General features: G+C 31.0%; 1 protein-coding gene across 1 annotated transcript; it reads left to right on the plus strand.

The window, feature by feature from the left end:
- The first annotated feature begins 10090 nt into the window (after positions 1-10090).
- LOC125068844 (UDP-glucosyltransferase 2-like) lies at positions 10091-17108 on the plus strand. Its single transcript, XM_047678177.1, has 4 exons — positions 10091-11104; positions 11962-12184; positions 12699-12915; positions 16308-17108. The coding sequence occupies exons 1-4, from the start codon at positions 10100-10102 to the stop codon at positions 16624-16626; spliced, it is 1764 nt and encodes a 587-aa protein (XP_047534133.1). The 5' UTR covers positions 10091-10099; the 3' UTR covers positions 16627-17108.
- Positions 17109-17481: the final 373 nt, after the last annotated feature.

The raw sequence follows: 17481 nt of genomic DNA on the forward strand, positions 1-17481 counted from the left end.
TCAAAATACATCTAGAAATATTATATGCTTCTTAGAACTTCCTGATAGATCTTAGTACTATACACATAAAAACAAACACCTTTTAACTCTAAACTATAATAGTTGAACGACGGTCTACAGATGCACTAAAGATTAATCTCGAGTACGAAGCAAATTATTATCATTTCATTTGACCGAAATATCTACCTTATTATTATTATAAATTGCACTGGTCTTGGCGTATCTTACCACAAGCCTTTGACGATTTATGTTATTTGACACTTCCATTTGTAATATATTTGTATTATTCAAACACAAATTATACACGAATGACATAATTACAGCACTTAGCAACTAAACTAAGTACGGTTATCTTAGACTGCGATAATGTATAAGCGAAATAGTATAGCATCCGAAATATATACCAATGCTTGCACTTAGTTAAAACAATCTAATTGCTACGTCTATGCCATCACAAATTTAACATTTGGAGAAGTGGGTTAAATTGTATTTCATTTTGTATTCACGATTCTTGAATTATTGATTATATACTTATTATAATTTATGGAAATATTCTAGATTTGAAGCTGCTATCAACTTGGATGTTTGTGTTAGTTCTCATCGTTTATGGCGGCAATGATGGTTAAGAAAATATTAACTATCTCCTTTAGTGCCAATGCCTACGGCTGGAGGTGACCAATCATCACCAGTGGCCATTAACTATCACCAATCCTATTCTAAATACAATATAATATACTCGTATATTTGAAAAAATATCAATTCAAATACAGCAAATCAAAATATAACTGACGGATACATTTCCCTTCTATGTTTATGTATGTATGTGCCGAATGTTAGCAAGATACCAATTAGTGCGTCTATTGAAAATACCATTATTCTACAACGCCGGTCCGGCCAATTTACCTATCGTCCGGTTTGAATCAGATGTTTCAACAGTCATCGCCTCTAGCTGTAGCATAACAAGAGACTGCAACAATACCTACATACATGTACCATACTATAAGCACGTATCACATATAATAATGTATATAAATCAAGTTTACACAGACCGTATGCATCTAAAGCAAATACTAATGTAGGCTTGGGTTTATATAAATAAAACATAGAGGTATTATTTGGTGGTAGGGCTTTGTGTTAGCCCGCCGGTACCATCCACACATCAGACATTCTAAACAGCAGTACGTTGTATTGTTGTGTTTCGGTTTTAAAGTGTGAGTAAGCCAGTGGTGCGCATTGATCATGTAAGGATTTGTTAATAAAGGTGGAGATGACTTATCGTGAAGTGAACAAATTACCCGTGCCTCCTCTTACATTAAACAAAGTTATATTTTACATATATTTAAATTAAACTTTAACTTTTCATATAATTGAAAATCGAAGCTTGAATAAATCGATCATGATATCATACTGAATGAAAGTACATAAGTCAAGGTATATGGCGAACAAAATATATTTATAATTACATTTTTCATCATACCATTTATTCCTATAAACTGCTCGAGGCCTCTAGAACTGGTGTTTAAATGCGTCTATGAAAATCTAAAAGAATACCAAAATTACTACAAAACATTTACGCTCGCTACAAAATATAATAATGTGATACAACAGTTTACTAAAATATCGAACGTCTATTTGGTCTTTATTCAATAATTTTCAAAAGTTGTATTCAAGTAAAATGTCGGACAGTACTCCGGACGTATGAATTAAATGGATGCAATTACGACCAGTATGAGGCAATGAGATTCTGAACGTCTTTGTAACATGATGTTAAAAACATAAAAATAAAGTAAATGAATACTTAATATTGTTTTAATTTGTGTTGGCAATTCTATGTTAAAATTCTATTTAATTTAAAAAAGTCATTTAACTGTACTTGCTTACTATCATTTGTATTTTATTCATAGTATATTTTTATTACTTGTGACAATTTCATCTTCATTATTAATACGAAATCAAGCAACTGTATCTAATAATAATTAAGCGCCTTTAACATTAATTATCATAAGTAGTATGAAGAAAATTTTGTACAGAATTAAATAAGGCGCTTTGACAAAAACTCAAATGAAATTAATATTAATACTAGCTGAACCTGCGGAAATACTCACGCGTACTTTATAAAACACAAACTTTCAACCCCCGTTTTACCCCCTTAGGGGTAGAGTTTCGTAAAATCCGTTCTTAGCGGATGTCTATAACGAACCTACCAGCCAAATTTTAAGTTTGTATATTTTCTGTGTCTGTGTGTGTGTGTCAAGGTTTTATAGTTTCTGAGATTACGTGATTAAGTGGTATTTCGCTTTTACATATATAGATTATAAATGTGGAAGTAACTTTATGTCTGTCGCTCTTGCACGGCCAACCGTACCTTCCGGTACGGTTCTAATACGGCTTAAACATAAAAATACTACTCTGCTTTTGCTAAATTGATTACGATATAAAAATATAATTACCGAAAAAAGATACAACACACAAAAAAGCTGGCATAGTTCTGACTATTTTATTTATTTATATTATTTAATACTCTTGAAACCGAACGCAAACGTGAATTCGTATCTTTAGAGTCGCATAAACATTCAAACACTGTAATTGGAAGATACTTTTCGTCCAATCCCTTTATCGCGTGCCTAAACCTCTAATCGGTTTTTCCTGTACTAGAAAAACGATATCTAAATACAACCGTCAGACAAGGCTTGAAAAATAAATGAAGTTATCAGCCGAGAGGGGAATAATTGAGAGGAGGCACAATCGAGATATGATGGATCTCACACCTTCGCCCTATCAAATCGCTCTTCAAAGGGTAAATCTATATTTAAGTGCTTCACGAACTTCCACTTGTAATTACATTTTTATGTTGTCGAGGGCTCGGGTCTTCGAACTAATGCCTCTTACAAATGCGAATATAATAGAGACGAGTTGCGGTTCTTAAGATTTTTTTCAGTGCTCAAATAATTTATTTATACAAAAAAAAAAAAACGATTGATGTCTTTTTATATTTCTGTCATACAAATTTTCAGTAAGGGATTTTTTGAATGTCACAATAACGAACAATAGGTTGTTAACATTATTGACACGACAAAGGTATTGATTTCATACATGTAAACAACTAGTAATAAAGCACAGTAATCTTTCTGTAGGGCTTTGTGCCAATTTATAGGGCTGTCAAAACTCTTATTTTAAGCATTAATTGACTAAGAATATTTTTCAGACATGATAAATAATATATATAAAATAAGAAATAAACAAATAGTAAAAAATCATTATAAAGTCTATTGGGTCTATTTTGTTGTACACGCGTTCACACATACATATGTCCCGTCTCACATCAGGGAAACAATGTTAAAAGCTGGAGTCGTTGCGATAAATGGTCCAACAATCAATGGATAAATTAAGCAAATATTCGTCTCTAATAATAAATTATATATTTGTACCGTGTGCCTTAAAATCTTTGGAATAATAGCGCTAAAACATTTCAGAAACAATAGAGACAGAAGGGCATATTTCGTCAAGCAATCCGTATTGCAATTCAATAGAAATAATTATCTGAATCATCGTGCTTAACAGCAATCACATGTGAAATATCATTTAAAAAATACTGTAAATTGATATTTTATAATAATAACAATAATATATATACGTAACATTTAAATTTAATTTACAGGAGACATTGAGCCCTATAGTGAAGCCTTACTCAATAAAACTGTCGCGTCGTGCCGGCGACAAAACGTAATTTTACCTGTTTATAGGGTGGTATTTATATTTAATACAAATCAATTATAACATTATCATACATTAAAAATAAGTGCTATTTTTGCAATAAAATAGACTTTCTAAAGGGGTTTACATTCGGATAACAATGTAATAAATTACACAATCAATACTTTTTGAACTGAATGAGTTATTTTAAAATATACTTAATAATAGTCAACATTTTTTTTTATGTATGTATTATTTTACACTCTTATTTTGACGTAGGTATAACACAATACAAGTCAGCAAACTTAATTAAACAAATTATTTAACAAAGGATTTAAACTTTTTTTTTGGAAGAGTATCGGGTTCTTATTGTTCCGAATTAATTCCACTTTCCCACTTTTTTCCACTTTTGGCTGTACATATATTACTTAAAATATGTTACAAACACGTTTTCTTTGATCTTTTTGATGCTAAAGTAACTTAATTAGAATTGTTTTACAGTTTCATCATTTGAATAGGCTGAAGGGACGGTCCGGAGTAATGATTAGTATGTGTTGTGTGGTCATTGTTTTGGAGCAAATTAGTGACGGTTGGCCGCCTGGGAATAGTTCCCAGTCTGCAGAATACCCGCTTAGAAAAGCTCGATCCTGAACTGAAATGTATTTAAACCTAATGTATTTAAATACTTAGAGATCGTATTATAATTGCGGTAAAGATTACTTACATATATTGCTGTTCGTGTAGGTTCAGTTCTTAGGAATTAGTTAGCTTTGCGCTATATATATATATATATATATATATATATATATTACTCATTTAGGTACTTTAATAAACTTGTATAAATATAGACATCAAAATTAGAAGTTAAGTTGCTATATTGTGAAACATTTATTGACGTGTCTTCAGGGTAAGACCGATCCATGAGCTTAAGGTAACAAAAAAGTTTTTACTGTTTTTACAGTAGGTGACAAACGAGCTGGAGGATCACCTGATGGAAAGTGATTACCACCGCCCACGGACATCTGCAACACCGGTGGGCTTATGAAATGAGTAGGTTTTTTTTTTAAATGCAATAATAATGTAATAGTAAGAAAAATATAAGTTGTGTCTATCGGGTGCTTAGTTAATAATTGACTTTTTATAATAATTGATTTGACATTTGATAGATCAACATTTATATGTGAATAAAAACATACGTACTTAAAAATATTTTTTTAAGTAACGGTAGTATACTATGTATGAAGTACTCAGCCACGTGAATTTTTTGCACAGACGTTGGTCGTTGTTTTATTTGTATTTTGTTAATACTGTTCACATTTATGCAACTGTACATGAGAAAATATGCCTAATAAACAAATATGTAAATTTATCGGAAACAAAAAAGCACCTCAAGAGATTTCGCACATGCATACAACCTGACTTTGAAAATATTTTTTTTCAATACGAATATTTAAATATGATCTGTATGAGAACTATTTATTAGTTAGATTATCTTCTGAACTTTTCATTACTCTTTACTATTTTATTTTCTTTACTTTATTTTATTTTTTTGTACTTTATATTGTAGTTGAAATAATTTAAGCTGTGTGGATAGCGATTTTTTTATCTGATAATGATGATAAAAAGCAATATATTTCTGCTTCACGTTCGAGGGGTACAATTCAATTATGTGTAAACATCTTCAAATATGCATTACTCACGTTTGGAAAGAAACTTAATACTCGGGAAAAGCAACTCAATAATATATACATTAGAGTCCACGCCAATAATATTTATAAAAAAAAAAACAAAGTCTTCATTTTTATTTTCAAATGGAACGACCAAAAACATTTGAGTAATTTTCTTTTATAAATTTTACTTACGTCATTCTAGATTTATAAATACCTATTAGTGGGTCGAAAATCATGTATATTCAACAGATTCTATTTTATGAATTTCGAAACCTTTGAGTATTTTTATTTTGATTTAAATTAATTTTAAACTGCAATGTAGTGGACATTTGGCGTAAAAACAATGAAACCCTTTTTTTGAAAGAAATCTTTTATGGCAAATAGATGCATTAGTTCAGTTAAAATTGGAGTTTGTCGATTAACTTCGTAGTTAGATGTAGACAGTACCTTGTGCACGGAAGCAGTGAAAACAGTAAAGATACGATTAAATTCACAAGAAGAAGTAACAAATATTTTTATTTTTATCATATTAAAATTCTCATGTCAGCAACGAAACAATAATACTTCCTTGAAACTCACATGGTGTTAAAACATATTCACTGCTGATTACAAATTATTTAAGGTTATTAAATATTTTTTATTAAAACACAAAACAAAGAACACTGTATATCGTAGTAGTTTCGCACATTTTTTGTTTTTTGTTTTTACCGGCTGCGGCAGGCCCTAAAGCTCTTTTTTCCGCTCTCTAAAATTAATTCTTTGATAAATCGTAACAATTTAGTAAATTACAATAAAAAAAAAATCTTTATTTTTCTACACATCAACGGCTGTAGCTCTTCAAAATGAGACCATAACCAATATTTTATGTGCAGCTATCTACCCATAATCACTGGCACAAAAATCGGCTTACGCTATTAATATATATGATGTTTGAAAATGACTAGAAAAAAGCAAAGAACGCACGTCCAGTAACATATTGTGTCAACAATGGATACTAGTCGTTAACTGGACAGTTATCTCTGGCAGGATACAAGTTGAGAGGTCGCACGACACGGTATATAATACAGATATATATATTTATATCGCTATATCAAAATAATATATCGAAATATGTACTTAGGCCATATTTGATGTTCGTACGAAATGGGTCGCTTGAAAACAGATATATGTGAGTACACATTATCATGTCCAGACTTCCTTATTCGCATGTCATGCAGAAACAAAATGTATTTAATTTTTATTTATAGCTTAACACGTTAAACACAGATTACAAACTTTTTTTTTAATAATTGTTATTTTCTTTCGTCGATCTGTGGGTAGTGCGTTCCAGATCGCGTTATATTTTAAGATATATTTTATTGTTATCTGTGCCGGAAAATTTTACCCATGTTTAAATTTGATAATACATGGCTACTTCATACGCAAAATGAGCATTTGCCTAGAATTAGGCAGATTGGTTGAACCCTAAGGGTCGTCGTGAAATCTCTCAATCTTCATAAAAGGGCTATATATCTAAAGATTATCGCTTTCAACTATACAAACTCTCTTAATAATAGCTTTATAATATAACTAACAAAACTTGGCAGACCTATTCCTGTCAGTGCATATTTATTTACTTCTTTACTTGTAAAAATGGACTGTGTTTAACATGGAATATAGTTAACATAGAGTAGCGTGAGAAAATGCAAACAAACAAACTAAAATGGAATGATATTGCGTGTAATGACAAAAAAATAGAAAATATGTTTTATCCCTGCTCCATTATTTATACTCTATTCTAAACGCAGAAGATAGACTTACATATTCCATACGACAAACTAATAGCTCTACTGTATTATGCACTATAAACAACACATAATACAACACTATTCCAATTAACTACTTGTATGATCCACTGTAATTTAACTTCCAGAGTTACGATAACAACTTCGCCGATATTCAAAACGCAATTTCTTCGGGAATCGATAATGAATACCATAGATAGACTATTCAATATCTGGGCCAAAGCTATCGCGTCAATTCAATATCGAAGTTGTTTATTTGACATCGATCTTCCTGGGGATGAACTGGGCTATATAAGAGCGCTAGGAAACTTGATGTGTTGCAGCGCCTTCTAGAGAAATCATGCATCATACTATTTTTTATAGTAATCATAACTATAAATTAGATAAAAAAGAAAATTACTTTAACAATATATCTTATAATTGTTTTTTTAGCCTTAAACGTATTTACAAATATCTGAATTGGTGAAGTCCTGGCTCGAGATCAATAGGCCAAAGTTTGGAAGCTGATAGTGATGAAGGGATTATTCCCCTGCTTCGGAGAGCTCGTAAATGCCGATGGTCCTGCGTTTGACACTCCAGTGGTATTGGTATGCCATCCTATTTTTTTTATTATATTGGTGGAAGCAAAAAGCTCATCTGATACAGGTGCGTTGCCGGCCTGTAAGTGATGTTTCCAAGTCGATCGGTTCGGAAAAACCGGTAAAAGCTCGTTCCACAAAGTGGTTGTGCAAAGCAGAAAATACCTTAAAAATAGAGCTGTTGAGAATTTTTGGATATCTAGGTGCGGATTAAACTTGGAATTTTGACGTGATATCCGAAGATGATCATCAGCAGCCGGGATTAATCCAAGTTATTCCTCAGAACATTCCACGAATTAAATTAATAATTCTCTCAAGGAATGTTCTCAAATCGTAGAGATAGGACAAATGGTGATTTTTAGTGCTCAACGCTCAAGCCGAGACTTTGTTTAACAAATACACGATTTCAGACACAAGTTTGTTCCGGTTTTCGTAAAAGTTTTCCCGAAAAATTTTAGCAAGACCAATGTCTACAGTAATGTCTTCTCCATAGCAGTGAAGTTATTATTGGGTTATAGTATGCAGCCTTAGATACGCTAATCACCTTGTGCTTCTTTAGCTACCGTAGGAGCTGGCAGTTTATAATGGATTACTATAAATTATTTATCCTATTGTGAGAATCAAGGAATAATGTAGGTATTTATTGCATATTGGAAGGTTTCAGTGCATATTAAGGGACCATATTTACATACAACTATAAGTATAATTATTTATTAACTTATTGACAGATATTTCTGAGTTTAACTCTTTTTTTTCGATACTTGTATTATTTGATGATTATTTGATTTAATTTATTATCTTAGTCTAATAATTCAAATGGATGAATGTATTGTTATTAGTTTAATACTTATAAGTATTCAATGTTATATAGATAAGTATTTATGTTACATAGTTTCAATTTATTTTATATATATTTACTGTCATTAATTAATTTTTGATTTGAGAGGGCACCTGACTGTTTTAATATAATTGATACGAGCGTACCGTGTACACATGCTTAGGAATGTAATATAGCTCAAAATTGTGTAATTCCGTAATTTTAATGTAGGTATGTTCTGAACGTTTTATGTTTGTATACCTATGAATAAATAAATAAGTAAAGAAATAATAAATATAGTGTCCTTTGAGTGATGACGTCGACTATAGTCTTTACTAGCTGTTATTTAATATCATCTGTTAGTCTATATGGGTTAAATCGGGGATTTTTCGACCAATTCCACCAAAGTGAACGAGCTGAAATATATGTGTAACACTTTTGATGCTGGTAACAATACAATCTATTTTAATTAGTTTGTTCTTTTGGATATAAAACATCTTTTGGCGCAGTTTGGGGGTAAATAAGACGGAAGTGTCGTGACGACGAACGGCATGACGCTCTCTTAAGTAATCATGGGTATGACTGTCTCAACGCCGCCGCTCTTCTCCCCCTAATGTGTACGTGGCACATTTACTTTGATTCTATCGACGAAACCAAGTTTTTATTTCATTATAAATTACAAAATTTCACGTCCCGATCGTCCCTAAACATCCACATATTTTTATTGTAAGTATATTATGATATATGTATGTTTTTATATTAAATTAAATCATTTGTTAATCTGTACTGTATTTTTTTAATTAATTTGGCTTGTCGAACAATGATTTTTTATTTTATTTTAAATACTAATATGTTAGAATAATGTAGGTATACCTATATTATCAATCAAAATTTAGCAGTGAACAATAAACTTACAATTATTTTCAACGAGTTTTAATAATACTTTGCAATTATTTAAAGTAGGTATTGTATTCATGCGGAGGAACTTGGTAATGTGTTATGTAAGCAGATAATTATTATTAATACCGAGTGGAATTTGATCTCGTGCCGAGCAAATATGAGCAGTTAAGTTATTTCTATAAAATTATATGTAATAATTCGACGAAGATGTATAACATTATAATTGACAATATATTATATAAAATCTATCACTTTATTATCTACCAACTTAACAAAATTCAACATTACATTTTCTATTTCATTTTCACTTTTTTTAATTCAGTAAAATATTCAAAGACAGATAAATTTAAGATAAAAAATTAAACAAATTCCTTCGGTTTCGTCAGGAACGTTTTACTCAAACGTTACAGATGGAAACGTTGCACATATATTCGACTTAGAAATTTTACCGGTTATTTTATTAACCAAGAAAATTATTACATGCTAAACGTAAATCGATGAAAGTGTAGTTTGAACGGTAAATAAATATTTTAATTGATAGTCATTTGTAATTAATGTTTACAAATATATGCTATCAGTATGGAACGAAACATTATTCATTGTGATAGCTGTCCAGTCAGTGTATGCAGTAATATATAACATATCAAAACATTTTCTATGGAAATCGGGGTCACGTTCAATGACTCCGCGCAGTCACCGAATATTTTCGACTCTTACGACACTACCGCAGCGTCAGCGGAACGATTACCTCATACCATCTACCTATTATTAGGTAGATACGCAAGCTTCCATTTACGCCCTAGTACTCACGGAACCGCGCCGCAAAACGAACGTACGTCGAAAATGAATAAATACATATTCGTCGTTTTCTTCGTTGTTCAAATAATAGCGGCGCAAAGCTACAAGATACTCGGTGTATTCCCCTCTCTGGACCGCAACAATTATGTCACATACCGAGGTTTGTTCCGAGAGCTAGCGAACCGAAACCACGATGTGACTCTTATTAGCCACTTTCAATTGCCAGACGCGCCCGCTACTTATCGAGATATATTACTCAGTGACAAACAAGTGTACAAAGGACTGTCGTTCGAATCAGTTATAGTGAATGAAGTTTCGCGAGTACCGTTTGAAACATTAGTGTATACTAAAGCCGGCAACGATGACTGCAAGACTCTAATGAATAATAATCAGGTGCTACACATGATAAGAACTCGACCTCGATTCGATGTGATAATCGTGGAATCTTATAATAGTGATTGTGGACTCGCATTGGCGGCAAATTTGAGTGTTCCGTATATTGCTTTCAACCCTCAGCCGCTACATCCGTGGCATTACAATAGATTGGGAATCAATTTTAACTCGGCATACGTTCAGCAATCCTTGTTACCATACGGAAGAAAGCCATGGTTCTTTGATCGTGTTAAGAGTTTTGTGTTGTATCATATTACTAATTGGGTATATTACATAGGGTCGCAAGTGACGGATCACGTGTACCTGTATAAATATTTAGGAGATAATGTGCCCACGTTGGAAAACATCGCATCGAATGCCAGTTTGGTGTTTGTAAACACACACAAATCAGTTTTCGGAGGCCTTGTACGGCCAGATAATGTTGTGGACATTGGTGGAATACACATTAGACCGCCGAAGATTATGCCGACGGTAAGTAGAACAACATAAAATATTATCGTTTATTATAACAAGAAGCATTTTACCGTTCAAATCTGATTTTGTAAAAAAAAAAGATATCATTATTATATCTTTACCTGACATGTTTTATGGGATAATCAAAAAAATAATTTTATTATGAAGTATTCCGAAACTATTAAAGTAATTTATCTTAAAAAAAATCTTAATTACTTGATATTGTTTTATAAAGTTACCTTTTTCATTATATACTGTGTTATCTGTTAGTGTTCCCACAGTATGACATTGATACATAATTTTAATTCAGTGTGTATATAGCTCATATATTTGACATTAATTTAAATAAAAAATATAAAATACTTTAAATTAAGTATCTGTCACTCGACTCCATAGTCAATAACTATTTCGTTTTCACAAAAAGATTACACATAAAAAAACCGAAAAACAATAAAACTGCCAACTGCTTTATTTAAAAAACATTTGCTTGCAAAAGTTTATTTTACAACTAATGACTTCATAGGTAATAGCACACCTTGGGTATGAAACGATCCCCTCAGGCCATTGTTTTTATATTGAAAACGATAAACCATTATGATATTTGACAAAAAATATACTTTAGCACATACAAATTGTGTCGTTTACCTCTTTTATTATATTAAATTTTGCTTTATCTCCGAGTTTGTAGGTACAATATTGTTTCAACTTCTGAAAATGTAAACCGACTACTATTTTTAATAACGCTGTTGGATTATAATGAATAAATATGTATGCGTGTTAATTAAGATTGCCTTTTTAGAAATCTTGTTGATACAAGACAATTACCAAATAAATTTTACTCCAACATATAAAACAACCATGATATACATTTTTAGGAAATCGAACGATTTATTAACGAGGCAGAACATGGGGTTATTTACGTAAACTTGGGCACGTCGGTCAAGGACTCCACGCTTCCAATGGAAAAACTAAACGAACTAGTATCAACGTTCAGAAAATTGCCACTTCGAGTCCTGTTCAAATGGGATGGAGCAAACCTGGAGAACCTGCCAAGAAACGTTATGAGCATGAGATGGTTCCCGCAATACGATATCTTAAGTGAGCATTGGGTTGTAATAGTGTCATTATTTTTTATGATTATTTCTACGATATACTTATCATCCAACTATTAAGACGTTTAATTTCTAACTAATGTGTATAACGTAATATATTTTACGTGTTTAGTTTAAGAAGCATTCAAGCAGCATATTTTTAAAAAGAAATGTTTATTTTTTAACTTAAACTAATGACATCATCATTATATAGCTTGTTGAGATGAATGGGTCAAGTTGTATTCCCGCACCCGCTTTTACATAGTATGGCCATTAAATAATATTTTATTGGTGCAAGCAAAATTTTCTTGTACATTTTATTTTAAAGAAAAACCAAATAGTAAACTAGTTCACTTTGTAGTAGTCGGTAGTTCTATTGGTACCTAAAGTTAGACCAAACCCAAAGCTAAATAAAATTGTCAAACATAAACTAGAAAATTTATAGAAATAATATTTTAAACAAATAGTCTTAAAAAAAATCATACTCTTCATCGTCTAAACATTATTGCAATATTTTTCAGAGCACGAAAACGTAAAGGCATTTATATCTCATGCGGGAATACTCAGCACTATTGAAGCTTTGGATGCCGGCGTACCAGTCATAGCAGTTCCTTTATTCGGCGACCAGTTCGGCAACGCTGCGACCCTGGTAGACGCTGGTGTTGCTACTACCGTGAATTATGAGAACTTGCGAAAAGATTTGCTGTTAGACGCTATTAATGATGTTTTAGATCCAAGGTTAGTAGATTTTTATTTAGATATTTTTTTCGTAGTTTATAATCGATATTTTTGAACCGAAACTTCTTTGCGCGATGAGTCGAAATTCAAGGTCGAATTTAAATAAAACGAGTTTTAGCATTATACTTTTATATTGTTAAAACGTTTTTATTGCAAAAGAATTTCACTTTTATATGTAAGCGCTTCTTTCTTTAAAATGACTTCTAGGAAAAATATCAGACATGACTTTTATACTTAAAACTGAATTGAAACTTAAATAAAGAAACGTGTATATATTAAGACCTAGAAAATTCACTTCAAATAGCTCAAACTAAAAATCGTAATTGCTAGTAGGTACCTAAGCCGTAAAATTCTGTATTTTCCACAAAAACAAGATCAACTTGATTATGACATCATCATTCGTTTCGGCGTTGATGACGGTTTAAGCACAATTAGAATCAGACTATTTTTATAGTATTATGGTAAATTAGCTTTTTAATGCACTATACTAGTTACCAGTCAGTTTAAAATCAAGGATATTAACCCTTTATCAGCGGTACACACTCCGTGTTAATACGATTGACTCACGAGAAATACTTGGTATACATATGTTTTTGTGCGGTATAACTGCATTACTATCACCTACTTCTTTTCCTTTAGACGTTTTTTCAAGCTTCTTGTATATTATTATCTCTTAAAGCAAACGGTAATTTTTACGGAATATTTTTCCAATTAGTTAATTAAATTTACCGTTAATATTGCTTATTTCAAAATAAGAATTGCTGCTGTTATTTATTTAGAAAGGAAAGCAAATGTCTAATTTAGAGGATATATTTCGGAGTTCTACTAATCTCTTATTAAAATTATTAGTAGGTACCTATATGTTTCGTTCAATTGAAAATCGCCCAGACTCTCCGGTGAATAATAAGCCAGGCGATATAGAGTTTGTAATTTTTTCAATATTAGGTGCAATATCAAAATAAATCATTTACTTCTTAATTTGCCCAAGTCAGTTTACTTTGCGAAAATAAGGGTTAAACATCAAAGTATATTTTGGAAAATGAAATTAACGTCATTCCTTGTACTCGCGTATCTTCCTGGCGACTTGACGAAAGTTAACTGCAGAATTTTATATACTTTAATTCATGAAATAAGTAAGACTACCATTTTTCTGACAATGAAGAGTTATTAATGAGAAACTGATAATAATCCGGTTTTTAGGAAAATCTATTTTGGCGGGTGGTACCTAACCAGACAGTCAATCCTACCTGCAAGTAAAAAGCATGTTTTTAATTACAATTTGTTGTATTAAAAACAAGTTTTTTTTTTATTCATAAGCGATTAGTCATTTTATAATATAAAATCCTAATTAATAAAACACAAAATGCAGATAAACTGGAGCCACGTATATTTTGTTAAAGAAAAAATATATAAAATCAGAGTTTATGGAACAAGGTTATTTAACTAGAACTTAATTTCCTCGAACAATAAAATCTATATATTTTAAACTAATTCTATTTTGGAATAATTCTTTCGCCACGTTAGAGTCGAGTTAAGTTTATGTATATGTATAGTAAATTGTCTAAACGTTGACGATGATTATTGAAAATTTCGGAAAAAATGTGAACGGTAACTCTCCTGGCTTGCGCTGTGTAACCCAATAGATATATGTACACTCTTACATTACCTATGCGAAGCAGGAATGGGTAACTATGTAAAAAATAAAAATAAAATAATGCAATCCAAATGACTTGACGATATAGGGTATAAGAAATAAGTTTAGATATCAAATGAATATTTTTGTAAAGTTCTTAAAAGATAAACAAAATTGTCAATAAAATACAAATAAATAAATTTAAAAAAAAGTATAAGTAAACCTAGAACGGCCCAGACTGCCCGTACGACGTATCTACTGAGTAATAATTCTGCACGTAATTCGCTACGTTGAATAACCAGTGAAATGTGCTATACCAGATATGAACCAGAAAAGGTTCAAGTTCACTGTCTCGTATGAAGCGGCTTAAGTCGCAGAGCTCTAATATTTTTGCCATTTTAACAGTAAAATGTTGGTTTTAAAAGACACTTATTTGGTCTTTTTCGAGTTTTAACGGAGTTAGCTCAACGTTCATATCATAAGCATTTCTGTTTAACTCAGTTCAAATGTTCGAAAAAAAGGTTTCTTTTTTAATGTACATAATTTAATTTATAATTTATTATGAGGTCAGAGGTAAAGAAACCGTAAATCCTAAGAAAGTTCTGACTGACAAGTATTTATGTATGGATACATATTAATACAATGATGGAATATGTTCCAACTGTTGAGGGGTCAATAACAAGAGTTTTCCAATCGGTTAAAATACAGCATGTATAGGTTATAAAATATATCACAAAAAATAGATAAGTTTTCTCGCTTTAAAACTATATATACTTACCTCCAATCAATTCAATCAAAAGCGGTAGTGCGAAACGATGCTTATTTATGTTAAAACGTCAAAAGAGCTATTAATTTAATTGTTAATTAATTATTGACGTATTAACAAATTGTTACCAATCGCACTACGGGGAATTTGAATAAATCAAAATAATGATAGTGTCATAATACGCAAGACATTAAGACAAAACTATTTTATTCATTTTTATTTAACGATTAATGGTGTCGTTTTTAAAAGTCGGAAAACGATATGTACTTAAATTAAACTAACATCATAACTGCAGTGATATAATGTGAATACTTTACCATATAAGTGAGTGTGATATAAGCACGAAAGTAGCGGGTTACGTGTTAAGAAACGAGTGGGCCCTTGCATAAATCTGTAGAAAGTAGAAAGCTTTGATATAACACTTCACGGATGCTTGTCACGGTCCGCGACCGTGCTGTTAACGTTGAGATGGAAAATGTGGAATAAAAAGGTGTTTTTTCTATTTAAAGAAACGAATTATATAAGATTTCTGTCAAATATTTATATTTGTGTTGAAAGTCAATGCATCGTACCGAAATGATTATAAATTATATTATTCCTGATTCTACATAAATTATCTGAGCGAACGTTGCGATATTTTGATCTATATTTATATATTTATTCGTTGTTACACGTTGGTTATTTTATACACAATAGGTAGACCGACTTCTACATTTCATAAAACAATTCATTTAAATAGAGCTATTATTAGAAAAGCACAATAAACACGATAAAATTAACAGCAAACACGAAAAATCTTATTAAGGCCAGTAGTTATACATATATGAGGTATATGTATCACAAATGTTATCTTCTATATATATTCTAATTCAATAAAATGTAAATGTCGCCCTATTTGAGAGTATTCTTGAAGAAACTTTTGTTTAATTAAAAAAAAAAAAAATAATGTAATAAAAACTTTTTCGACTCTAATTGATTATATTTTGTTTTCAGTTGGCAACAACGTGCTAAACTTGTTTCTCGAATGTGGCATGATCGTCCCATGACACCGTTAGAAAGCGCCATCTACTGGATAGAATACGTAGCTCGATACAATGGAACGCCAAACTTAGTAGCGGCATCTGCTGATGTCCCGTGGTACCAACAATTACAGCTAGATGTTTTGGCTTTTGTAGGACTCGTTTTCTATATATTATTGTATGTTGTTTATAAAATTATAAGCACGTGCTGCTGTTGCTGTTGTCCAAGCGAACCTTCAGTAGAAACAACGACAAATGGAGAGCGAAGAACAAAAAGAGTCAAGTTTGAATAAAGTAAAACTAAATATTAAGTAATAATTAAAAAAAAAACTCGCATTTTTATGAGAAGAAAAGTTTTCTAATGACTTGCATATTATATTCCAACCACAGAAGAAGTGAAGATAAACAAAACTAATAACTCATCTACATTATACACTACAAACATATATTTATTAATGTATCCTAATATTGTGCACTATTTCACACTATATTTACACACTTCCATATAACGTAGATACAGCTTTAACGACTTAAAAAAGCATTTTTACAAACCATAACTACCATAGACTACCTACTATGACTATTTAAGATCTCGACCAATCATGTAATGTCAATTCAAGGTCAACTCTGTTTATTTAACTTTACTCCTACAATTGGAATTGGTTAGTATAATTGACAGTGACACAAGTCAATAGAAAACGAAAAATAAGCATAGATACTTAACGTTGCATGAAATTATTTGACTGTTTATGTTTTTAATTATACAAAAATATTTATACAAGTTGTGTTTAATTTTCTAATTCTTTAAACATATATAGTCAATACAATTGACTATTATAATTTTTTATCGTTCTCTCCTACTCTACTTTATTCTATAACCGTGTCTTTCATTTATCTTTTAAAAAATAGTTTGCATTATTACGCAATGAAATAATTCTTTAATATATCATAGTATTAGTTTTATGCAGAGCTATTAGAATATCGACTTTCTTTTACCATTAAAAAGTTACGGCCGAACTACAAACAAAAGCCATAAAAAAACCATTTAATCTGATTCTGTTATTCAAGTCACAATAAGTAGGATTTATTACCCACTTTTTGACCTAATTATACGAATGATATGTTATTAGATGGTATAGAACCTTAAA

The sequence above is a fragment of the Vanessa atalanta genome, chromosome 14 (assembly GCF_905147765.1).
Source record: "Vanessa atalanta chromosome 14, ilVanAtal1.2, whole genome shotgun sequence".
Classification (NCBI taxonomy): domain Eukaryota; kingdom Metazoa; phylum Arthropoda; class Insecta; order Lepidoptera; family Nymphalidae; genus Vanessa; species Vanessa atalanta.

Coding starts and splice junctions, on each gene's coding strand:
- LOC125068844 (XM_047678177.1), top strand. CDS start 10,100: ATGGAAATCGGGGTCACGTTCAATGACTCCGCGCAGTCACCGAATATT. Junction 12,185..12,698: donor CCCGCAATACGATATCTTAA/GTGAGCATTGGG, acceptor AATATTTTTCAG/AGCACGAAAACGTAAAGGCA. Junction 12,916..16,307: donor AATGATGTTTTAGATCCAAG/GTTAGTAGATTT, acceptor TTTTGTTTTCAG/TTGGCAACAACGTGCTAAAC.